The sequence below is a fragment of the Eulemur rufifrons genome, chromosome 24 (genome assembly GCF_041146395.1).
Source record: "Eulemur rufifrons isolate Redbay chromosome 24, OSU_ERuf_1, whole genome shotgun sequence".
NCBI lineage: Eukaryota > Metazoa > Chordata > Mammalia > Primates > Lemuridae > Eulemur > Eulemur rufifrons.
Window position 1 is genome coordinate 32,508,028 of NC_091006.1, and position 25,811 is coordinate 32,533,838.

General features: G+C 45.6%; 1 protein-coding gene and 1 non-coding gene across 3 annotated transcripts in view; both read left to right on the forward strand.

Annotated features, from left to right (window-relative positions):
• LNX1 (ligand of numb-protein X 1) overlaps positions 1-25,811 on the forward strand; it is a 91,424-nt gene that overhangs the window by 58,547 nt on the left and 7,066 nt on the right. For both annotated transcript variants that reach the window (XM_069457601.1, XM_069457602.1), the window contains exons 4-8: positions 322-524; positions 2,734-3,105; positions 15,503-15,637; positions 18,940-19,117; positions 20,677-20,905. In XM_069457601.1, coding sequence (XP_069313702.1) covers positions 322-524; positions 2,734-3,105; positions 15,503-15,637; positions 18,940-19,117; positions 20,677-20,905 — 1,117 coding nt within the window. The remainder of the gene's footprint in view (positions 1-321; positions 525-2,733; positions 3,106-15,502; positions 15,638-18,939; positions 19,118-20,676; positions 20,906-25,811) is intronic.
• Positions 18,532-18,672, forward strand: LOC138375226 (U4 spliceosomal RNA). The gene has a single exon (XR_011231473.1). It is a non-coding gene; the product is annotated as a U4 spliceosomal RNA (small nuclear RNA).

Here is a 25,811-nt window from a genome sequence, read left to right on the forward strand (position 1 = left end):
GTGAGAAATAGCGAGAAAGCTGTAGAGGAAGTGGGATGTTTGGAGGCAGCCAGAGGAAAGAGAAAGAGGGATCGGGGTAGAGTTTAATTGGAAGAGATTATTTCATGCAGGCCTTGAAGGAAAATTTGGGTTTAGGCCCGGGATGAAAAACATTCCAGGCAGAGATACTTACACTGGCACGGAGGCAGGAAAGTAGAAAACATGCGTGAGGAACAATGAATAGTTTAGTTTGGCTGAAGCCGAAGTTTGGCAAGAAGCAGAGTGGTTGGAAACATTCACCGGGTGGGTGTCTTAAATAAATACTGTCTTTCTCCATTTCAGTCTTCCCAAGGTTGTATCACCTGATTCCAGATGGCGAGATCACCAGCATCAGAATCCGACGGGTCAATCCCAACGAAAGCCTCTCCATTAGGCTCGTGGGGGGCAGTGAGACCCCCCTGGTGCATATCATTATCCAACACATTTACCGTGACGGGGCGGTTGCCAGGGACGGCCGGCTCCTGCCAGGAGACATCATACTGAAGGTAGACGCCGCGGCCGTGTGCCTGGGATGAGGGACTGGATATAAAGCCCTTTGGAGCAGATAACTGGAAGGATGGATGGAGGAATGAGGGAAAATAAATAAATACGGACAATCACTTTTCATAGTTATTATGTCGTTAGGACTCTTCATATGAGATTTGTGATTTAATTGAGATAGATCTCTGTCTCTTTCTCTCTTTTCCTTTCTCTCTGTTATAAATCTTTCTATCTCCTCCTCTCTCCTCTTCCTTCTCCCTTCTAGCTTTTTTCGTCTTCTTCCCCCTCTTCTTTCTCCATTGCCTCTTTCTTCTCCTTTTTTCTCCTTTTCTCTCTCCTCCTCTAAATAGCACAAAAATAAAATAAAACTGGAGCGTATATTTTCCTAAATTATTTTTAGAGCAGATTAATGGCACATTTTGTATTTTATCTAATCACATTCACAGACCTTTCAAAGCAAATTTCCTATAGTTTAACGGCCCTCCAAGAAAATAAAAATCATTGCTAAGCTATTTCCACCAACCCAGAGACGTTCCAGGGGAGACAGGTGGAGGAGCAGAATGCCTTGGGCGTCGCTGTCCTCCGAGGCTTGGCCGAAGGGGAGGAATTTTCAGAACAAGAAGAATGAAGGAAGAGTTGTTTATCAGACAGAAGTGAAACGTGTGCCAGAAGTGACAAGAAATCCTCCCTGCTCATACATTTCCTATCTGATGCTCAGATAACAGTTTTATCCCTTCCCCTCTAGGCTGCTGAGGGACCAGCTCCTGTCACATCATGAGCTGTTTCTTTGGCAAACTGATTGGAATAAGAGAAGAGATAATTTAAAGCAGTTTTCGCAGAAATGCCGAAATTCCCGCTGGTCTCGGGGGTGGAGTCCGAGGCCGGGCCCTCGGGGGCAGTCGGTATGATCGGCGACGCTATGCACGTCTTCCAGCTCTGGCGGAAACTGTGGCCTGGGAGGGTTGTGTAATAAAATGTTCTGATTCTCGTGGCCTTCTGCTGGCATGCCCAAGCGAGAGGACTGCCAGGAGTGTTTAGCCGGCAGCCCTCACCTTCTCTCGTCCTGGGTGTGATGGGGGAGCCAGGCCCTGCCACCTTGGGTGCTCTGCTCACCTGAGCTGGCCAAGAGTGGTGAGCTTTGTCTTTGCATGAGGAAGCTCCATCCCTCCCTGGACGTGCAGCAGAGAACAGGCGATTGTATACTCAAGGAAGGCTTTTTAGGTGCATTCCGAGCCGCCTTTAGCCATTGGCTGCAAATACAAGAAATCTGAAACTGTAGAAATTCAGGAAGGTTGTTTCTCCTCCGCAGGGCTTCCCTCCTGGAGCACAGAGCGCAGTGCTCGCTGTGCGATTGTTTCCTTCCAGGATGGGGACTGACTTGGGGGCTGCAACCTCCAGGCTGGGCCTGCATCGCCGGAGTAATTAAAACCAGAAAGCCCAGCGCAGCATCGCCTGCAGATCGTTAGTGAGGCACAGAGGAGGGGGGCTGGGCTTGAGGGTATCTAAGTAGCGTTATAAAATGATTCAGCCTTTCAATAAAAGAGCCTAGAAACGTCCTTTCACATCAGTGTGTTTGAAACTGTGCAGAGATTTTTTCTCTTTTGTTGAGAACATGGGCAGGAGACCTTGTAGGTGACCACCTTGAGACCTGACACATGCCCACCCACATCACACTCACACTCAGGCATGATCATGCGTGCACATCCTCTCTCATGTACACACACACACACACACACACACACACACAGTGGCGAGGATTAGAAGTTCCGATATGGGCGGCCCAGGAAGAAAAGCTTTGCTGGAGATTTTTGGAAAGAAAATGTCAACTCAGCTTGGTTTGAACAGCTGTTTAATCATTTGGCTAAGTCACATGAGAGAAATTCTTTTCTTCTCTTGCTTTTTTCCTACCTTTTCTTTCTTCCCTCTCCTCCTACCAGCTAAAAAATAAGTTTGGCAGGCAACAGGAATGCAGGTCAGGGTTCTGTAAATAAATCCGTGGCCCTGCAGAAGGACAAGGTGGAGGAAAGGTGGTGTCGCTCATAGAGGCCTGCAGAGGTGGTACAGGTGACACTAAGGGAACAGGCTGGAAGTACCTTTGGAAGAGGGGACGTTGGACATGGGATAAGACAGGGCAGGCTTTAGTCTGTGAGCCTGGGCCTCTCAGGATGGGCTGTGGCAGGTGGGGCTTGACCACACGGTGTCTTCCCTCCCCAGGTCCATGGGATGGACATCAGCAACGTCCCCCACAACTACGCCCTACGCCTCCTGCGACAGCCCTGCCAGGTGCTGCGGTTGACCGTGCTGCGTGAGCAGAAGTTCCGGAGCAGGAACCACGGACAGGCACTGGACAACTCTGGACCCCGGGATGACAGTTTCCATGTGATTCTCAACAAGAGTAGCCCCGAGGAGCAGCTCGGGATAAAACTGGTGCGCAGGGCGGACGAGCCTGGCGTGTTCATCTTCAACGTGCTGGATGGCGGTGTGGCGGACCGGCACGGGCAGCTGGAGGAGAACGACCGCGTGTTGGCCATCAACGGACATGACCTTCGCTACGGCAGCCCAGAAAGCGCGGCTCATCTGATTCAGGTGGGTCACGGGTCGTTCCAAGATTCTAGTGAGAAAGCCCCAGCAGGAGCAGGGACGCACGTCAGCTTGACCCGATCGCCCTGGTGCTACCCCACGTGACACGCAGTGGCCCCCTTTCAAGGAGTCGGGATGGAAGGGCCAGCGTTTTCAAAGCTTCCGCCCAGGTAAGAACGTTACTCAAGCAAATCGTGTGTCTCGAGGTCACGGCTGTTCTCTAGGTATTGCCTGACTGCAGGTAAACATGTCGGGTTACGTGCTCAACCTCACAAAGTTCAGATCACCTGTGGTCAGCAGGGTTGTGTCATTTCTGTACCCAGTCTGTTAGATGCGGCTTCAGGGGTCGTTCAGATACATCCGAGGCACCTGGTTGTATTAACCCCCGTAAGAAGCTGTGCCCTGTGCCCTGTGCGCTCGAGAGAGCCTTGGGCAGAGACTCCTGCAGGGTGGGTATAGCTCAGCCCTGGCCCACGGAAGCTCAAGTAGAACCTGAGAGGAAGCTCTCAGTAAGAGGCTCCAATGGAGTTCATGATAACCTGACAGTGGTTCAAACTAATCCGCTTTCTGAGCAGTATGATGTCATCAACCCCATTGTGCATCTTGTTGACTTTGGCTGGGTCGCCGTGAAATTTCCTTTTTTCTTTTTTTAATTAAACTTTTTATTTTGAGATAATTATAGATTAACATGTAGTTGTAAGAAATAACACAGAGAGATCCCAGGTATACGAGATAATGGTATTATCTTTTACCAGTGTTAACATCTTACAAGACTCTATAGTACAATATTACAGCCAGGCCATTGACATGGACACTGGCAAGTTACGGAATCTCCATCAGTGCAAAGATTTCTATAAAAGTTGCTATTCTGTAGCCACATCTACTTCCTTCCCACCTCATCTCCTCCTCAACGTTTGGCAACCACTCATCTGTTCTTCATTTCTGTAATTTTGAATTTTAAGAATGTTACATAAATGGAATAAGTATATAGGTTTTGGGGTTTGGCATTTTTTACTTAGTATAATTCTCTGATAATTGCATATCTCATTATTGCTTCATGAACTGCCAGCTTTATTCTTAGAGGGGACAGACTTTGTTCTGGGCTCTTGTGTTCTAATCCATTCATTCACTTCGATTAGCAAACACATATGAAGTCTCCACTGCTTACGTGGCCCTGCGTTAGGTGCAGAGAACAGAGATGAGCACTTAGGTTGCTCTCCCAAGTGGGGGGGGGAAGTCCACAATCCAACAGGAAAGATGGGCTTTTTCTAATGACTGCCATATGGTGTGATAGTCTTGCAGTGGAGAAATTAAGTATGGTGCTGGTGTAGATGCAGGAGAGACTTTTTGCTTGGATGGGCCTGTGAATTCTTCACTGAGGTGGGAGATCTTGAACTGGGGCTTTGAGGAATGAGCTAAAGTTTTCCAGACAGACAAGGCAGTAAGGGTCATCCTTAGGAGAACATCTCACTCCTGGCCTGTTAGGGAAAGGATTAATTGCTGGAACATGGGTTGCATATAAGCACCCCACGGATGAGGCAAGAGTGGTTGGCGGACTATGCAGCGTATTGTGAGCCATGGCAAGGAGCCCAGAATTTATCCCCAAAGTGTGGGGTGTCATTGGAGGGTTTAGCAAAGGAATTGACATGATCTTCGAGAAAGATCTTTAAAGGCAGTTGGAGAGATAATAGGAGAGAGGAGCAAGAATCAAGGCCTTGTCTTAAGATGCATTCGCATTTATCCCACGCGCCATGTGGGCTTCCACTTAGTGACTGAAGTCTTGCTACTTTGAGAATAGACGGTGAGTCTGCAGACACAAAACACTGTACTGAGTTCCATGGAGGATGATAATCAAAAGACAGAGCGGCCCTCAAGGACTTGATTGTCTAAATACAAATGAAGCTCCCTCCCCTTGGGTCCGATCGTGCAGTTCTTCTGAGCCCTGGCAGCTCTTCTCACTGTCTCGTGTAGTAGCTCATCCCTCCTCTTGGAGGAGGACCAGGGATGGATGTTATTACTGTCATTGCAGACGTGGCGGCCTGAGGTGGGGGGACATGGGGTACTTTGCTCCCTCTCCCCACCAGGGCAGGAAGCACACGTGGCACCTTGGCTCCTGAGCCATTGCTCTTGGTGGCATCCCAATTCCAAGGTGCCTCTCAGTCCCGTGGATGTTATCTGCCCAAGAGGGCCCACACTCAAGCCCTGTGGAGCAGGTAGAGAACAAAACCAGAGTGGCAAGGGGCATTTCCTTTCTGGGGTGTATGTCATCTGTTTCCCAAGTTCTTGCACCTAGCTCTAGCTTCTCCTGTGACTCCCACAGTCACGTATTCGACTGCCTGCTTTGGCATCTCCCTGAGCATGTCTCAAAGCATCTCAAACTTAATGTCCAGAACCGAGTCCTTGGCTTCTCCCCACTCCACCTCTACCCCTTGCCAACTTGCTGCCCCCTTGGCCATTCCCAGTCTGTAGAAATGGCACCACCATTTATGCAGTGACTTGGGCCAAAACGAGTCTTGACTCTGCTCCCCCAACCCCTTTCTCACCACCTCCATGGAGGCCATCAGCCAGGCCACCGGCAACTTCGGTCTAGGCCACTTGCCAGAGCCTCTCCCTGGCTTCCTTGCTCCTGTACTCGATCATCTCCCTTCTGCTGTCCACGCAGTGGTGGGAATGACCTCTTTACAACGCCAGTCAGCCACGCCACTCTCTTCCCCTCAGCTCTCTGAGGCTTCCCAAGACATGGAGATTAAAATTCCAAATCCTTACCATGGCCTGCAGCACCATACGTAATTTGGCCTTCAGTTATCGCTCCAACTTCATTTCTTAAAGGGGAGAATTTCCAATATTCTCCCTCCTGTTTAACCAGGCTATCACATTGCCTCCTTGTTATGCTGCCAACATTCCAAGAACTTTTCCAGCTCAGGGCTGACGTTGTTGCTGTTCCTCTACCTGGGAGAGTCTTCCAAATGTCTACATTCTGCATTTCCACAGTTCATTCAGGCCTCTCCGCAACTGTCGCCGCCTCAGAGAGGCCGTCACTGACAGTCCTCCTGAGAACAATGTGTGCACACACATGCTATATCCTCTAATCTTCGTTTTCTATTCTGCCAACTAATTATCTAGTTATTACCTGCCACTCTAGTGTAGTACAGTAGAGAATCGTATCCAAGCACTCAGGGCAGTGCCTGGCGGTAGTTAGGCACTCAAATATTTGTTGAATGAATAAATAGAGTCAAATTATAAACATGTAAATATATTTAAAATACATTTTACACATTAACTTCATCTCATCATGATTTGTTATCAAACCATACACCTTAAGCACCAAATCTTTTATGTGCTATTTGTCCCCAAGATACCATCTCTACTCTTTGTCCCCTTAAATTTGTCCAGCAATTATTGGTTGAGTAGCTTCTCTGTGCCAAGGGGTATGAAGTACAGTGGTGAACAAGACCGACAGTCCCTGTCTCTTGGAGTGTGGGAGCATCCCTGTCTGTGATCTCAGATGTAGCCACGTCAGCATTAAGCAGGTGGTTCTATCCTACGTGTGCCCATGGGTGAGAACAGAAAATAGCTCACACTTATGAAAACATTTACACATGGAAAAGGAAAGAGTCTAGTTTTTTTTTTTTATGAAGAAATTTTATTTTTAGCATTTTTTTTTTTTTTAAACTAGACTTTTAGATGATCATCGGCAAGTTTTTTGTGTACACTCGTTAACTCCCCCTGCAGGTCAATCAGTGCAACTCACATTCTGGAGAGAATCTCCGCCAACTATACTTCACAATGGGCAAAAGAAAAACTTACTCATCGTGTCATTTGGAACAATCTTGATGACATATGGCGTTCTACTCTTCTAGATTAATAACAGAAAAGCAAAAATGTTTTTTCCCTGAGATTAACTTATGAAATAAAATCTTGCCTAACAGTGGGACTTCCTAAAAGATTCTTTTGCTTACTAGACAAAACCAATGTGCTTTATAAGCAGGAAAAACTTAAAAAAAAAAAAAAAAAGCTAGAGCAAAGCTAGTTGGAAAAGAGATGGAAAACGTAGAATAGAATGCAGGAAAAATTCGGCAAAGCAGTATCTTGCTATTTCTGAAGAGTGAATTTTATTTATGTGATATACTTGTCACACACACCAGGCTGGGGGCATTAAACTGAATACCCTTCAAAGGTTGAGTCTCAAATTTCTGACCAATCCCTGGTCGTGTTGCCTTTATGTGTCTACTGCATGAATCACATCTGCCTTACAAAGAAATGCCAAGACAACATGTCCCTTCTGGTCATGTTCTCTCCCACAGAACCCCACATTTGGCTTTTTTCTACATGATTTCAGGGAAGAGTTATTACAGAGAGGCCACAACTGTTTTATATTTGACCAGCTTTACATATGTTGAGCCCTGACCTCGGCTTACTCAGCAGCGGCCTGGGTTTGCCAGGCGCAGCTTGAGACCATTAGGAGTCAGGCCCTTCGGAGAAGAAAAACCCTAAGGAGATAGAAGCCTCCAGTACAGCACAATGGACTTACCTGGCAACTTAACACAATTTTGTTTATCTCCGTTGTCAATTTCTCAAGTGTTTTGAGCACAGTGACTGGAATAACTATATCAAAGAGACAGCTTTTTGGAACTGTCTCATGTCATAGCTAAGATGACAGAACAAAAAACTCATGGACCAAAGATTCGAGACACAGGGGAATAAAGAGCTCTCAGTATCTTGAGGCGTGGAGGGTCCACAGACATCCACCCAGGAATGAATGCGAGAAGCACTGATTCTCAGAGATTCGCCTATTTTGCGATGCTTCCGTCTCTCTGCAATTCTGGACCAGTGAGTTTATATTTACTTAGTTGTTCAAATATATGCAATTAGTAAGTGAAGAAAGTAATTATGAATTTCAAATTTGAGATCCCTCTGGTGCCTTTTTTGTCCTAGGCAACCCCCAGAGTTGATGCAAAAGCTGAAAATATTCAAAGCCATCTGTAGAGGTGAGAAGGAGGGGTCTTCTCATTAATACATATGTATGATGGTTTTTTCCTTATATGAATTAATATTTAAATGAGAAATTATTTCATCAAAGAACACCTGACAACCAAGGTCTTCAAACTTTTTTTTAAAATGTGATAGGCCTTTTAGATGGAGCCAGGAAGCAGATAATGGACTACTCACGTTACCTACGTTTGTTCTAAATATGTGATTCCAGCGCATGAGTTCCGCGTACCTGGAAAAAGGCAGAACTTTTGTGGTAATTTAAACATTCGAGTCCCCTGGTGCCAGTAAGAATTGCCAGTGCAATAAGACCCGATCTGTGTGGGTTTTTTTTTTTTTTTTTTTAATAACAGACTAGCACAGCTAATATGGAATCGAATCCCTACTTAAATAAATTGTCTTGCCATGGTATTGTATAATAGTAAATTTCATGCACATAGACTAAACCATACATAGGTCTTTTTAAAAACTCCTTGAGCTGAATTTTTGAAGTCCAAATAATTTTTATATACGGCTCCAAATTTCATACATTCTTGAGAAAGTGTGACTTGGTAAAGTGCACAGCTTTTCAACTTAGAATTTTATAAGAGTGAATCTTATGTACAGCTATACACTGCAAATATCAGGGGATCTTGGAACCTCCCTACCTTTTCTCTAACCCACATATCCCCCACACAGATACATAAATATAAACACATACATAGGCCGGGCGCAGTGGCTCACGCCTGTAATCCTAGCACTCTGGGAGGCCAAGGCGGGTGGATCGCTCAAGGTCAGGAGTTCGAGACCAGCCTGAGCAAGAGCGAGACCCCTGTCTCTACTATAAATAGAAAGAAATTATCTGGCCAACTAAAATATATATAGAAAAAATTAGCCGGGCATGGTGGCGCATGCCTGTAGTCCCAGCTACCTGGGAGGCTGAGGCAGTAGGATCACTTAAGCTCAGGAGTTTGAGGTTGTTGTGAGCTAGGCTGACGCCACGGCACTCACTCTAGCCCGGGCAACAAAGCGAGACTCTGTCTCAAAAAAAAAAAAAACAAAAACCACACACACATATATATATATATATAAATTTTTTTTTTTTTTTACCATGAAACAGAATTAATGATGAGAGCAACTTCTAGATACCATGAAAGAAATGTTTAAGGCAAAGGAGTTGGGTCGTCATACTCAACAATCATTAGATTTAGGGACTCGAGAAATAAATTTTTACTTTGACCTTGTCACTGACATCTGTATGAGCCTGTATAAGTTACCATCTGTATTATCGTGATCAGTAATTTTTTTGTGTCTAAAGATAGGTGCTTCTGGGAACATAAGGATGAACATGAAGCTGTAGCAGTGGGAAAATAGACCAAATTGCTGCCCTAATTCTCCTTTTCTGTCCTGATGAAATCCTAATGTCTTATTCACTACTTTTCCTCAAAGCCTTCTTAATTTCCTTTTTCCTTGGCCAGACTGTGGTTGCTTTTAGCTCCATGAAGGAGCTACCGCTTCTCCAGCAGAAGATACTCACGAACTCTTTGTATAGCTAGGTGCTGAAATTTCAATGGTAAATAAATGAACACATACCAGATTTGCTTTTATCAAGCTTGTTTTATAGGGAATATCAACTTACAGCATATCATTAACTCATTTTAGAGCTATATTTCTGGAACCCCTTACTTTTGGCTCAATGGGAGGAATTTTTCCCCCCAGAAGTTCTTTTGCTCACTGGAAGGAGAGTAAGGGCACGTGCTTTGTTTCCATACCTTTGTAGTATGTTGCCACATCAACAGGAACGACGATGACTTTGGTATCTTCGTAGCGTGTCATTTGGGTCTGATGCCTCCAGTTGTGCGTGGCCGTGCAGGGTCCCTGTGCCGTCACCTGGTGTCGAGGGAGGCTGTGCTGCTATGATGCTGTAGTGCGGTCCTGAGAACGTCTTTGCCACCTTCTAATTAGTAATGATGAAGATAGACGTTTGTGGAGTTCACGGTTTCATAGACCATAGAGACAATCCCCTAAGCTTGCATGAAGTGGCAGAATGGGAGCTCCCTCAATGAGTTGCTCAGGGCAGCTGTTCTGTCGGCAAAAAGACCCTACTCTTGCTGGTCAGACCGGAACTCATCTTTTGGGTCCAGTTCTGTGCACGTGCGCACACACCCCCACCCACACACCCACGTTTGTGAGAGTCCAGAATTCATCAGGTTTCCGAGATGACTTGAAAACATTAAATGTTGAAGAAACTAGAAACAATTGGCCTAGAAAAGAGAAGAGCTGTGGGAGGCCAATGAGGGAGGTCTGCAAACAGGGTTGTCTTGTAAAAACTGATTGGGGGTTGCCCTACAGGGCATGACTAGACCAACGGGCAGGCAAGAGCATGGCAAATTTAAGCTCAACCTGAGGACAAACTTTCTAATTAGTGCTGTCTAAAGATGGCCTGTGCTGCCTTGGGACACTGTGAGCTTCCTGTCGTTGGGGGCATTGAAGCATGAGCTGGGTGACAACATGGCAAGGATTTTGCCGGAGAGTTGAACCACAGGCTTGGAGAAAATGCTGGATTAGATGATGTCTGACATCTCTTGCACATCTGCGACTTTCTAATTATGTAGAAGCAGCGTTCCGCGCTTCCCCGAGGGCTTTGTGAGCGCAAGATGGGAAAACTGAGAATGGTACTCGGAGAGCTGCCGGAAGGGGATTCTAAAATGGGGCGATCCCAAACGGCTAGAAATAACCATTCCCACAAACACGTGTTGAAAATCGGGCAAAGCCAGGCTGCCTCATTCTGAAGTCCCTGGAAAAGAAACCACTGGGGAAATGTAGGATGAATTTTTTTTTTTTTTTTTTTTTAGAGATGATCGTTAAAACCTCATGCTGATGATGAAATACTACAGGGAGATAAGCTCTAGAAGCAGCTTATATTGTTGTTAATCTCACTACAGCTGTCACCTGTCCCTGCACTAGGGGCCACCCAATCAAGCACGGGCCCCCTGTGGCCCTGGACTGTGCTCTAAAGGGAGCTGCGTCCGTGGTCTCCCCGCTCTGAACGACACAGTCCTGATGTCCAACGGTCAGTTTGGAGTCTCCCCCTTCAAGGGTTTGTATAGAATAACCCTGAGGCATCATGCGGGGAGGGTGGAAACTCTTAACTTGAAACTTTATAAAACTAGTACGAGAAACAGAATGAAGGAACCCATATGAATTTTATATGGCTTACTATAGACATTTAAGCATATATGCTTAAAAAAAAAAAAAGGCAATAAATGCCACAATGCATTTGGTTTAACTCCAGTCCTCCTTCACAAAGGAATAGGTATAGTCTTTGGCTAGCTGAAAAGACTTGAGGTGCAGGTACTCTATCAACTCTCGCTCTGCATGCATAGCTATCTCCGACCCTCTCAGCCACTGCATGTATCCGTGCAATGCTGGGACAGCAGAAAGATGGCTCCCCTGTGCTCCAGTGTACAGCTCTGCAAAATGCCTCTCCTTGTGTCGTGGCATCTTTCCTTCCCATCTGTCTGCTCTGTGAAGCTTCTGGTCTGTGGCATCCTGACAGTAGGAGCAGTTCTCGTCAACCATACTGGATGTTGGAGGGGAAAAAAGCCATTTACAAGCTGAACAGGAAGGAAGACGTTGCTTGCCCTCGGAGAGATCGCGGTTTAACACTCCCAGACTCCTCCTGCAAGCTATGAGAAATGGACTTTGGTTTTTTAAAAATCGGTAAATGAGGCTGCTGGACTGTGGTTCCCTTCATTGGTCTCTGCTTAGTCCCATCATATAAATATGATTGGCAGTTTTGAGTCAAGCCTCAAAAGAACAGAGAAAAGCAGTCATTAAACAAACAACAGAAAACAAATGCCATCCAGTTTTCACCTTCTGTTTGTCTCTGAATATCAGATGTTTCCTATTTCCTCAGCCAGAAGTAACTGGTCCCACCTGTGGAGACCCTAAGGCATATGCCCCATGTCTCTTTCACGGCACCCCCTCTGACCGTCCCTGAGGTGGGAAAAGCTGCATGGGGACAGAATTGTGTCAGGCTTGCCAGTAAGCTAACATCTGCAGGGAGAATGTGGGTGGCGCCACACCCCTTCCCCTTAACCTGTAGGGAGGAAGAAGGGGTTGAATGCCTGGGCTCCTGGGAGAGAGGAATTAGATGCCTCAGTCAGGCCGTGTGTCCAGAATTTGCATGGAGCTAAATCTAGGATGTTTAAGGGAGAAAAGAGGGGCAACTTCAAACCATATCCACTAATTGAGATCGCCACGATTGTTACACCGTCCTTTTGTCCAAACTGCAGGAGATCGAAGAGGGGGAAGCTGTCCTACCTCTGCGCAGCAAGCTCTTCCTTTGACTATTTGTCAGTAAAATGACAGGGCTGCTGTACTTGCTTCCTGGCACATATTACATGGCTGTGAAATAAACAAGTTCAGTCTTTCTGGGTCTCCCCCATACTCTTCCTCATGCTCACACCACATTCACACCAGCGGAAAGAAAGATTCTCTGCCGCTAGCGGGGGTTTGTCTACAGTGAACCCAGCTGCTCATGAGATGAGCGCCAGGACAAGCGCGTTAGCCCCTTCTCCACCTCGGATCTTCAAACACCACGACAGTGCATCAACTAGAGAGTCCCTGTGAGCAATTTACAAGGTGGCCGGTGAGAGCCACAAATCAGCTTTCCAGGGAATTTATTTCCAAGTAAATTGATACCTGAGTTATTAATTGAAGTGTCATCCCTGCCAACAACTTAATACGACAGCCAGCATTTGCAAATCCAGTGAGAAATTTGTGCTCAAAAAATGTAAATTAAATAGTCCCTGCGGGTTGCTCCCCGGCAACTTGGATTTTGCCCGGCAAGTTGATTCCATGCATAAGTCTGAAGTCTTCTCGATTCTTAGGAGCCGCTTCTGTCGCGTGGCGGCTGCTTGTCCAACATGAACGTGACACGACAATGCAACCCTACACACGAGCACGCCGCCGAGATCCTTCCAAACATCAGAGTTTCCCCTAAGATCAGAGAGCGCGTTTGAGCTCAATAATTGAGGTTTTGACCTGAATGTTTGCCGTTTCTTATCTTTTAGGAGTTCTTGCTGCAGAGAGTTCCCAGAGATAACCTCATTAGGATAAGGGAGGTTTATAGAAAAAGAAAGAGACATAGTTATTACAAAAGCCTCTTCCAGGAATTGCATTTAGTTGGCTAATCCCCGAGTTCTTTTGTGTCAGCTTTCTCCATGATTGCTTCCTGGGCTCGTTATTTTTGTTCTCTCCTGACACAGGCTTTATGCGTGATGGGAAACACCAGGGAATTGAAGACAGGACATTGAATAAAGGCGCGCGGCACGTTAGCCGTGGCCAGGTAGATCAGGAGTGACGGCCAGGCCATGTGTGAAGGACATGGCCACAGATTCCGACTGCCTTGCTGGGCTGTGTCGGGAAGGATTTTCTAATTTGTGTAAAGGTGAATCCACTCACCTGGCTGACCGTCCGTGGTGATGTTAGGACAGACGCTCTCACTGCACTTGAGCAGTTGTCTTCAGAAGATCGCCTAATTTACAGCCACCCAGTCGTTGACTCCTCAGTTTCAAGAGTGCTGAGAAGAGCTATTTGTTGATATAAGAGCACAAAGTCATGAAGATTTGGGCTGGTGAGGGTCGGATAACCACGGGGATGTCATTTCATTGGTGCGATCTTTTTGCTTAAGGTTTTACAAACGAGGTCCTAATTCCCGAGAGTGGAAGTGAGTTATGTTCTCGGGCAAGGAAGATGCAGAGAGCTGGTGTCTCAATCCATTCAGGCTGCCGGAACAAAATGCACTAAATTTGGGTGGCTTATAAACAACAGAAATTTATTTCTCACCATTTTAGGGGCTGGGAAGTCTAAAATCGGGATGCTGGCAGGTTGGGTGCTGGTGAGGGGGTTGCTTTCTCAAAGCTGGCGCCGTCTTGCACCTCACGTGGTGGGAGGGGCAAACGAGCTCCCCAGGGCCTCTTGGACAAGGACACTGATCCCATTGTGACGGATCTGCCTACATGACCTAATCATCTCCCAAAGACCCCACCTCCATATACCCCCGTCTTTGGGCTTAGGATCTCAACATGTGAATTTTAGGGGAACACACACGTTCAGACTGTAGCAGGCAGGAAAGGAATATCTCCAATCCCATCGTCTGGCCCAGTAGAGTATGGACTGTCCCTGCTGTCCCTTCGTGACCTGACTTTCCTATGGCCCGATAACCGTGCTGTGAAGGAAGGTGACAGGCAGATCAGTGTCCGTCTCGGCTGTGGTAGTGCATGGGCAAGGGCTGGGATGAAGAGAGAACCCCCAGACCTTACTTCTTCTCCATCATCCTTGTCTCCAACCCTGGTCCTTCTTGGGGACTTCTGCAGTCAAATCTAGCCATGCCTCATCTGTTATCAACTTCAGCCAGGGCCACCAGGGAGCCCTGTTTATGCAAGTTTCACAGGTCTAAGGTCTTGTCTGTCCGCCTTGCAGCTCTGAAGTCTCACCGGTCAGCAATTCTGGAATAATGACCCACACTATCAGGCACGCGTGAACCTGATCTGTGGCAGAAACCAGTTGGTAAATGTGCTGTATGGAGTAGACCTTTCCAATAAAGCATTACAGCTGGCTATTTGGAATACTCTGTCCAAGTATCAAAGTACTTTTAACAGAGGACTAGTAAGCAAAATCAGTGGTGGTCACATAAAAGATAAAGAATCAAAGCAAAGGACTTCGATCAGGCTGTATTAATTTTTTTCTATGGGGTCTTGCTTGCTCTATTGCCCAGGCTGGTCTCAAAGTCTTGGCCGCAAGTGATCTTCCTGCCTCAGCCTCCCCAGTCTCTGGGACTACAAGCGTGAGCCACCATGCTCAGCCAGTCAGGCTGTATTAGCACCTAACAAATCGTTGTAACAGCACCTATATTTCTAAAGTGTTCAACCTTTGCAATACCCGAATGTGTGTGACTGTGAGATTTAGGATTTCTCTTCCTGCGATGTCAGGGTTGCTGCCGATAATTTTGTTTCTTTTTCTTTACTGATTACCTTTGATCTTGGACCTTTGCTCTGGGCCACTACTTTACACTGTGCGGCTTATTCCATCCAGGAAGACCTTCAGACGTGGCCTGTGTGCAGTGGAGCCATTCATTACAGATTAATTAGCAACATCTAATGGCTTTTCAAAGACTGGAATGAACTAGACTCTTCCCTAGGTTTTCTGTTGGAGCAACATTCATGACCTGGTTTAAGTATAAAGGAAATAACTCTCATACTTTTGCCAAATTACAAGATGGGCACTGACATAAAAATTACTAGAAATCATGTTTTTCCAGTAAAAAAAAAAAAAAAGCTACAACCAAAGTCCTATTTCGGTAAGCCCTGGGCACTGGACGCTGTGGACGGGAACTCAGAGTGGCTAATGCCTGTGTCGTCTCACCCAGGCCAGTGAAAGACGCGTTCACCTCGTCGTGTCACGCCGGGTTCGGCAGCAGAGCCCCAACATCTTTCAGGAAGCCGGCTGGGACAGCGATGGCAGCCAGTCCCCGGGGCCGGGGCAGAGGAGCAACACGCCCAAGGTGAGGCCCAGCCGGGGCACGTCCACGGCTCCTGCAAGGAGCTATTTCTTGGAAAGGCTGCTTGCTTTAACATTTCTAAGTGTCATCTCTGGACTTTGTCACTTAAAGAAACACTCTGACTTGTAAAACTATAAAGTCCCATCTTCAAGACTTGGTGAGATAACATGTGTCTCCCATTCAAGCAGGAGAGAGGAAAGTGCAGGAAAGTTTTGAAATCTGATCATGGAGACCTCATATGGGGACCTAATTTCTAGTCTAAGCCCAAATAGATGTCATGTTTTTACCAAGAGACGTTTAAGGACTATATTTTCCATTCACTTGGAAATGAAATAAGAGGTTTACTTGGTTTTCTGGTTTTTGAATTTCCCAGTCTGCCCAGAAACTAAAATAATGATTCTCCTGCTATTTTTAATATGTTTGTGTTTGCCGAAGGGCCCAGAAAGATAATTTTTTTTTTTTTTTTTTTTTTTTTTTTTGAGACAGAGTCTCACTCTGTTGCCCAGGCTAGAGTGAGTGCCGTGGCGTCAGCCTAGCTCACAGCAACCTCAGACTCCTGAGCTCAAGGGATCCTCCTGTCTCAGCCTCCCGAGTAGCTGGGACTACAGGCATGCACCACCATGCCCGGCTAATTTTTTCTATATATATTTTTAGCTGTCCATATAATTTCTTTCTATTTTTAGTAGAGATGGGGTCTCGCTCTTGCTCAGGCTGGTCTCGAACTCCTGAGCTCAAAGGATCCGCCCACCTCGGCCTCCCAGAGTGCTAGGATTACAGGCGTGAGCCACCGCGCCCGGCCTAGAAAGATAATTTAAACACTCATGTGACATTAGGGAGTGGTGGGGATTGGGGCAAACCATAGAGCACGTGTCCTAGCTTACAGCATTGAAATCCAAAAAAATTTTTGAACTCTGTGGATGGAGCAGAATGCATCTGTGGGTGGAATCTGTTCTTCAGGCCACCAGTTTGCAGACTCTCTTTAAATGAGGTGACTCAGCCCAATTTGTACAGAAGTCTGTGGCTTCTGTTAGAGGCAGTGAATTAACCTTTCCATTTGGATGCATGGCTAAGCAATACAACCTTGTTTAGCCCAAATTAAGAGTCCGGTAGCTTTGGCTTGGCATCCTTTTGTGATGGCAACGAGCTTGTATCGGTCATTTCCCCTGGGTTCTGGTTTCGTTATATCACTTGTAACTATTAAACAAAAGAAAATCTTATAGGTAGCCCATTCTTCTTGCAGCAGAGAGTAGAGAATGCTCTTTCCCTTCCACGTCAAGCTATATTTTAGTTGGAATAACTTACAAGTTGAGTTTTTGAGCAATATATGTAGAAACAATACCCAAATTTTGATTTTGGAACATCTCTGCTTTATACTCTGTTAATTACAGAGCCTATAAGGTACATCCCCCTCCCTATTCTCCAGCAAGCCATGCCCCACGCATTCATAAATTCCATTTTTATTTATAATCAATCTAGACCAAGTAGATCCTGCTAAAAATGTTTAATGGACAAGAACTCCCTTATGTCTTTTTTGCTAGTAAATACCATTAGCATGTTTAAATTAAACTGATAGTCTTTATTAATGGAAAACTAGTTGATTAGCTTAATTGACTAAAGTTTCTAATTAATTTTAGTTGAATTAACTAGAATATATTATATCCTAATTCATTAAATTAACAGAAGATGAGGTTTCCATCCACCAACCCATCATGAATGGAGGATCTGATCACAGTTTTGCTGCAATCCTCTGTCCTGTTTCTTAATTCCTGGAAACATACAAAGGGGCCCAGCAGGAAATTGTAATTATTTTCATTTAAATTTATATTGTATCTGCCTTCTGAAATGCCTTCACAAAAAAAAGTGGCATTTTTAAAATAAAGCTAAGACACACAGGGCTCTTTGGTTTAGTTTTTTATGTTCCTACTAAAATTTTGATTTAGAAAACAGTGTGACTTGTTGAAAATAGCTTAAAGGATTCAAAGAAATAACCAAAGAAGGCACACCAGGATTTGTGGGACAGAAAGCTTTTAGCTGATTGACAAGTTAGGAAATGACAGTCACCAAATAAATGTAGGAGCGTGGTTACCTCTATGGGAGAGGAAAGGAATCTGACCGGAGAGAAATCACACCTGGACTAACGGTATGCGGAACATTTATTCCTGATGTTGGGTTTGAGGGACATGGGTCGGTCATCATATTGTTATTTATACTTTTTTATTGGCCTAAAATGTTTTAAAAATTCAATCCAGGTAACGTTGCTGAAGAAGAAATGAAAACATATTTTTAAAAAATTCAAGGCAAATATGAAATATAAATGTTTTATAGTTCAAGTGATAAATGCACAGATGTCCTTGATATTTTTTAATCCGCTTGAATTATTTCATCATACATTATGTTTTTAAACATTAGGGAACATGCCAAGGTGTCCAAAGTCAGGAAGCAGGGGAGTAGGGAGGAAAGACAGATGGAAAAGATGATCTGTCCTGTTTAACTCTCCTCCTCCCCAGCCAAAGTTGGCCAACTCTGGGGTGAAGGTTTCACAGGGAGACTTGGGTTTTTCCATTGCTAACGTGAGTCTCTCTGGTGGGGAGAATAAATGGCCACAGGAGCACAGGCAGGGCACAGGGACACGGGTCTTATTTGTGGCACTCCAGTCATTCTGTCAACTACACATCTCTCTGCTGGTGCAAGCCTGTCTGGTAAGCACCGGGGAGGTGTGAGAGAAGACACTGCATGAACTATGGTTACTTTTTTTTTTTAACTTAGAAAAAAATTCCTGATGTTCATAAATGGTAAGAATATTTTTGAAATGCTGATTCACTACTATCAGGATTAAATGACTCACTTGAAAAATTTTGGGTTTGGTTCACTCTGTGTGCTTAAGATTTCCCTTTTGTAGCTTTGCACGGTGGCAGCATTGTAGCCAATGAGGAGTATCCGAGGTGCGATTATCGCTGGTTACAAACTTTTCCCAATACCCCACCAAGACAACTTGAAATATAGTCAGCATTGGCAATTACCGACGGTCTCTACGGAAACTGAATTTAAAAAAAAAAACAAGATTTCCCTTTTGAAATGTAAACTTTCTGTGAGTTAGTCTGTGGAATTTGGGATAATGTGACTCTGTTATGGCAGGGGGTGGATAAGGGGAGGGTTTTCTGCGCGAGTCTTTCTCTGTGATTTCAAGGACCACCATCATGTGTATTCAGTGTCTATAATTTGTGCAGCCCTGGTGGTTTCTGCATGTAGCGAGTGCAAACCCACATGTGAATACGTGTGCCGTGTTTCTCTGTCTGTGCCTTCAGCCCCTCCGCCCTGCAGTTACTTGCCGTGAGAAGGTTGTGAGTGTACGAAAAGACTCCAGTGAATCTCTCGGCATGACTGTTGCAGGAGGAGCATCACACAGGGAGTGGGACTTGCCCATCTATGTCATCAGCGTCGAGCCCGGAGGAGTCATAAGCAGAGATGGAAGAATAAAAACAGGTAAAAAGTAAACGGACGTAAGGCACTGGGGTGGCAGAGTATTAAGGGAAATTAACAGCTCGCCGTCTTAGGTGACTGTTTCCAGAATTAGCTAGAGGACGCGAGAGGGATCTGGGAAGGACATCTGTTACCCATTGACGATGATTGGTTCGAGCATCGTTGCTAGATCGGGTTTTACTCCTCTTAGTTCATGTGGGTCTATGTGGGCCAACTTGCCTGCTAGTAAAGCTAGAACCTCCAAACTGTCCCGGTAATTAACAGGGAACCGCTATGGTTCTGAGCAAGTTGTCTCTATTAAATGACATAATTTGACTCCATTCCTTCCAAGTGATTCTTCACTGGGTTGATCCAGTGACACAACAGATTCCTGAATTGGTCCATTTTATGGGTTGGATAGGAGAAGTCATTTGATAGATTTGATTCAGTGAATATTTATTAAGTGAAAGTACCATGCTAGGTACTTTCCCATTGCTGCCAAGTCTTTCAGCACTTTACTCTCACATGTTCTGGGATACCTGGAGTAAAGGAAGGTGAGATCAAATTTCCCTCTACAAATATGTGTCCGTAACAATATTGTCAATTCATATGAAGGAGTGGCTCAGATGGACGAGGGATTATGCCACGGAAAGGTCCACATTCAAGAGACAAAATGTGACGTTTCCGAGGTACAATTGCTCAGCCCGAGGAGCCATGGGGAGGGGGGTGTGTTAAGGGGTTTAGTCAGCCAGCGATGGGCAGAGAGGGCTCGAGGCCTTTCCCATCTCTCCCCCTCGTCATTTTGCTCCTGCTGTGGTTATTCTTGATAAAAAAGATGATAAGGGAGGCAGAAAAACAGGAAGATGATAAAAGAAAAAATGGGGGTAGAGGAGATAGGTATTGTAATTTCTCTTGCTTTTCTGCAAGCACCTGGTTGGAGAGTGATGAGGCCACATAGTGACTTGTTAGCAAGTTCTCTTGCTAACGAGCTAGAGGATCATATGATACGATGTATGGAAATGGTCCCACACGTAGTAGGTGCTTAACCAATGGTAGCTCTTTTCACCTTTGTAATGAATAGAAATGTTAACTCTTCTTTTCACCTCTTTAAGAGCACAGTTGCAAACCCATTTTTCCTAACTACTATAGACTCCTCTGCCAGACACTCTCGTGGGTAGTTGCTTATTCATTGATTCAATCCATATTTATTGGGTGTCTCCTACAGACCAGGCTCTGTGCAAGGGCTGGAGCTTTCGCCAAGTGCTTCCACTTTGTGCTAAAAACAGGAAACAAGAAAGGGAGTGAAAAAGTAGGTTTTCTTTGATTAAATAGTGAACAAGGCTAATTTATCTTCCTCCTTCCCTCCCTTCCCCACACAAGAGTTAGCAGAGCCTTGGAAAGCCCACACTGTTTACCATTTGCTCTGTGAAAACCCAGCCTCACCTCAAACATGAGGGGCTGGTGACACGTCCCTTGCCTTCTCCACGTCCCCACATGCCAGTCAGTCCCTGCCCCTTGCACTTTAAATAGAAGTTCCTGTTTATGTCCTCACTAAGGACGGCTTCTGCTTTTCTGGCCATCAGGTGACATTCTGTTGAATGTGAATGGGATTGAACTAACGGAGGTCAGCCGGAGTGAGGCAGTGGCGTTATTGAAAAGCACGTCCTCCTCGGTGGTGCTCAAAGCTTTGGAAGTCACGGAGCACGAGCCCCAGGAAGACTGCAGCAGCCCAGCACCCCTGGACTCCAACCACAACATGACTCCACCCAGCGACTGGTCCCCGTCCTGGGTCATGTGGCTGGAATTACCACGGTGAGTCCCAGCGTGACATCCCTGTGGGAGGAAAAGATTACATTTCTTAAACCACTCTTTCACTCTCTTGGGCTGATTCGTGGTATGAGCATCTTCATAAGACCCAGTCTTGGTTGTGGGACTGTTTGAAATGATTCCGTCTTCCCGTTTGTAACTGAAAATGCGTGCAGGTAATCCTAGGGCAGGTAATCCTGGATGTGGAAACGCCGGTAGGTATTCATGTGTTCATGCAGAAGGGAGCTCAGGGGACAGGGAGTGGGGCAGAAACCCAGTCTGTGCTCCTGCTGGAAGTGTAGCCCGGACTCTGCTCGTTTCCTCTGAGTGGAGAGAAAGGACGTGCAATGTAGTGACAGCAGAGGGGACCTGGCGAGTCTCGGTGTCCCTCCTCTCCCAGCAGCTCCATGACAGACACGGCACACGATTCAGAGGGTTCCGGAGAGTGTAAAGAGAATGGAAAGTGAGCGTTTCCATCCCCACCTCCCTCAGGCCCTCGGATCCGTCCGGGGGAAGGGGAATCACCGTTACCAGTTTCTTGTGTATTTTTCCAGGGAGAGTCTACGTCAGAGGTTGCAGGTTTTTCTGACAAGGGAGTTGAGGCTTTGAGGGCCCCGTGATCTCTGCGGCAACTGCTCAGTTCTGCTGTTGTGGGTTGAGAGCAGCCACGGACGACACGCGAAGGAGTGGGCATAGCCATGTTCCGACAGGATTTTACATAAAAACGGGTGGTAGGCTGGGCTGTGGTTTGCTGACCCCTGGCCTTTGGGTATATGTTTACGTACATGTACACACGATGGTAGTGTATACACACTCTTATGTACCATGCTTAAAAAAAAAAAAAAATCTACCTTGGGTATCATGATAGTCATTGCGACGTCGTATTGTCCCCCGGCAGTAGGAAATGGTGAAATAAGTTATGTACATCTGTGCAGAGTGTGACCGGCTGCTCAGATATCAAGTTATCGCGTCCTACTCTGTGCCTTTGGGACTGTAGGCACCGCATCACGGCGACCTAGAGGGAATGAGAGGCCCAGCTCAATCCCTTCCCTCCATGTGGTGGCTGGTCCTCTTGCCCAGTGCTCAGGGAAACTGCGAGTTTGGTTCTTTTCAGGGACTCCGGCTATGCGCTTATTTAATATCTTTTCTATTTCCTGTCTTTCATTTTCTCTTGCATCCTTTTCAACTCTGCTTATTTCCTTTCCTTTCTCTTGGCTTATTTCTATCCATCCTTCCATCCCTAACTGTTTTCCACAGTATAGCTTTTCCTTTGCAGCCACTTCCTTTCTGTGGTGTTTTTATTGTTCTCTTCCACTTCTTTCCTCTGTCCTGTCATGTCTTGTCTTCTCTCGTCTTACCACATCTTCCCCGAGATCTTGTCTCTGCACCGAACTCTTGTTTAGGGAGCAATTACTTCAGAAGTATTTTTCATTTGCAGTAACGTGGTGGTTATAAATTGCATTTTCTGCAGCATTTCATTTCTGTGGCAGCATTTTTTCTGGTGAATGGTTTTTATTTGTTGCTGTTTTTCCTGTTACTTCCTTTCTATCGCTTTCTTTTGTGGTGTATCTCTGCTGGTTCTTACAAATCTTTGAGGCAAACTTTTCTGAGCGGCTCTCTGCTGAAGGTTCATAGCATGGGGAGGAACCAGGCCCGTATTCCAGATGTTAGAAATGTCTCTCTGTGGCTCTGGGTTGCGTGTGTGTTTCTTTACTTCTCCCAAACCCACGACGCCAGCCCGGCAGGGCCCTCACAGCCCAGTCTCCCTGCTCGGTCTCACGCCGCAGCCCACACCTACAGGTTGGCTCTTGGGTTCGCACCGACTCACCTGTGCCTTCTCCTCTGCCAACCCGGGCCCAGGCGAACCCTGCCAGCCGCCAGCGGCCTATGTCTCATGTTCCCTTGTGGAAGGGCATGTTGGCCATTGGAGTGGGCGTCCGCTGAGACCCCAGGCTCTCCTAGCTTGTTCTGTGCTCTCAGCTACAGGGATCCTCTCTTCCGTCTTCTCTCTCTGCCTGCTTTCGGCAGCTCTCTCATATGTAGTGGCTCTTTGTTTTGTTTAAGATGGAGTTTGCGTTTGTTTCTAAGTCTCCTAGCTGCCTTTGTAGTCATTTTTAAAAGCAGAAGGGGAAACACAAGCTTTGCTCTGCCATTTTGAAACTAGACGTCTGTCCACCCTGGTATTTTCCAGAAGTCCTTAGTCCCCCTGTATCAGGCCCTCAGGTGGTCTCGGATGTGACCCCGGGCTGTAATCCTGCCTCAGCTTTCGTGGGTGTGGGGGCATCTGCCCGCATCTCTAGTCTTGGCTGCTCAGAGCTCCCAGAACCTGTTTCCCCCTGACTGATGCAGTGTTTGGCATGAGTGATGCTCTAAGAATGTCAAGCCATTCGTCATACAGCAAAAGTGGTTATACCTGAACTGCTAGGGATGTAGGCTACAAATAGATTATTTTTTAGTTCACAGAAATTTCTAAGTTACAGCTCTCCGTAGTCAAACAAGATCTTGAGGACACCGATTTGCCCTAGAGTAGGATGCGGCCGGTTACCAAATGTTCTCCACCAATGAAGAAAAATGACAGGACATGTCAGCAGGTCTAGAAACAGGAAATCCACGTAATTATGCTCTCAGGTGCAGGAGGACACAGGAAGAACATGCGCGAAGAGGGCAGTGTTGGTGTGCTGAGCCGGGGGTGCTTGCTTTGAGCCCGTGGGGGGCAGATACAGGCAGCGGCAGAGCGTGAAAGTCGGTCATGGAGGACAGTTAAAATGTGTGTTACCAACAGTGCACCATGTGTGGGAGGGACCCCTGGGTAGCAGCTCCAGACGTCGTCTCTCAGCTGCGCAAATTACCAGGTGCCATTCCATTGGAGGCGATTCAGAAAACACTGAAGACTTTCTGCTTTATTCTCTGCTGGCTCTCGGGGCCAACATTCCACATCTGGAAGTCTTTCCAAACATGCTCTCATCTGGACTAGTAGGATAGCAATACACATTAACTCGTTTCTCCTCTGGCCTAAGAATTTAACCTTTTACTCTCCTGAAACTCTTTAAACATCTCAATAAGGATTATTTCTATTGAATAGCAAGGAAGCAGGTATCGTGGGGTTTTTCTTCTTCTTCTTCTTTTTTTTTTTTTTTGCCAAAGAACTTTCACATTTTCACTATAAGACAGGGGCCCCGTGGGGTCTACCCACCCCGTGCATTGAAAGCGGCAGCCGTGGCTAATACTTACACAGCCCTCTCCGTGTGCCAGGCACTCTTCTAAGAACCTCACGTGTTCTTTGCATTTTTACTCATTGGAAACTCACGTCAACTCTGTGATTAGAATAGTGTCCCGTGTGAAGGCAGGAAACTGAAGCACAGAGTAGTTAAGTAACTTGCCCAAGGTTGCAAGGCTGGTTGACAGGCAGAGCGGGAATTTGAACCAGACCATCTTGCTTTGGAATCTGATTGTAATCACAACAGAATACTGAGTTTGATGAGCGTCCTCACAGGATGCTAAGCCCATATTTACCTTTAATAATTTGAGCCTAAACCATTTGTTTTCTCTGCACCTTAAAGCAAGTTCCAGAAGAGTTTGAATGACACAGACTTGTCACTCGCTGGGTATTTCACATAGCCACCAGCATAACATGTTTAGCTTTCATCATTGCTGTCCTCTGAGGCCTCAGATTTCTTGTCATTTCCCCCATCACCTTCCCTGCATGATGATCGCTCATAAAAGTCACGGTCAACTAGCTATCATTTCAACAACAAAATTATTTGAGTATTTATTTCTGTTATACCTACACCGAACCTAACTATATTTAATGTGGGATACGGATGCATTTTAATGTGTTTACTGTAACAATGGGAAAGCCTCCAAAAGAAAAGAATGCCTAGTGTTTCTGAAGGCCTTTCAATGATTCTGCTTAGCAGGAATTTGTTGAATGAAATAATGTAGTAATGTATTGTGTACCGGGGAAAGCCTCCATGGAGTCCATAATCTTGGTGGGCAACAAATGTCACAACAAATCATCTAAACGTATGAGTTACAAAAGCCTTAATTAAACTATCACGAATGTACTGTAGGCACATAGTGCTTTGAGAACCTAGAGAAGATGTTGGCGTGAATGATGGTACATTTCATCTGGCTGGAGGATACAACCAAAATACGAGAGTAGGAATACCAATTGTTTATTTTCACAGTTGTAGTCAATCACAACCCACTGCAAAACCTCAGTGGCATGCAACCCTAAGAATGCATTTTGCTCCTGAGTCTTTGGGGCTCAGCTGATCCACGCGGGGCTGGGTTGATCTCGGCAGGTGCACTCGTGCATTTGGGCTCTGTGCTGGGCTGTGTAGATGCTGCTGGTCTTGGCTGGCCGTGATTGCTGTCTGGGGTTTGGCTGGCTGTGGCAAACATCCCACTGATGTTCTTATGGTTGAGCCCAGAATCAGATCAGGAGGATACTGCAAAGTTACATAGTAAAGAGCATAGATAACATGGAAGGGTGAGGAATTGGGGCCATTAATGCATTTATTTTGCCACAATAAGGAAGACTAAGGAGATACTAGTTGCTCTGGGCATGTTAAGTTTGAGAGAACAGTGGGACATCCAAGTTCAATAAACATGTCTTAGGCAGCATCTTTAGTCTTTTGCCTAAAGACCCCTCTACACTTTTAAAAAGTATTGATAATCCCAAAGAACTTTCGTTTATGTAGGTTATATCTATGATTATATTTACCTTATCACAAATTAATCTGAGAAATTTTATTGTTATTTAAAATAGTAAACCCATTGTGTTAAAATAATAATTTATTTTTTATGAGAAAAATATTTTTTAAAAACTTAGAAGAATGGCACGGTTTCATATTTTGTGCAGACCTTTTTTATGTCAGGCTTAATAGAAGACAACCTGGATTCCCATAGT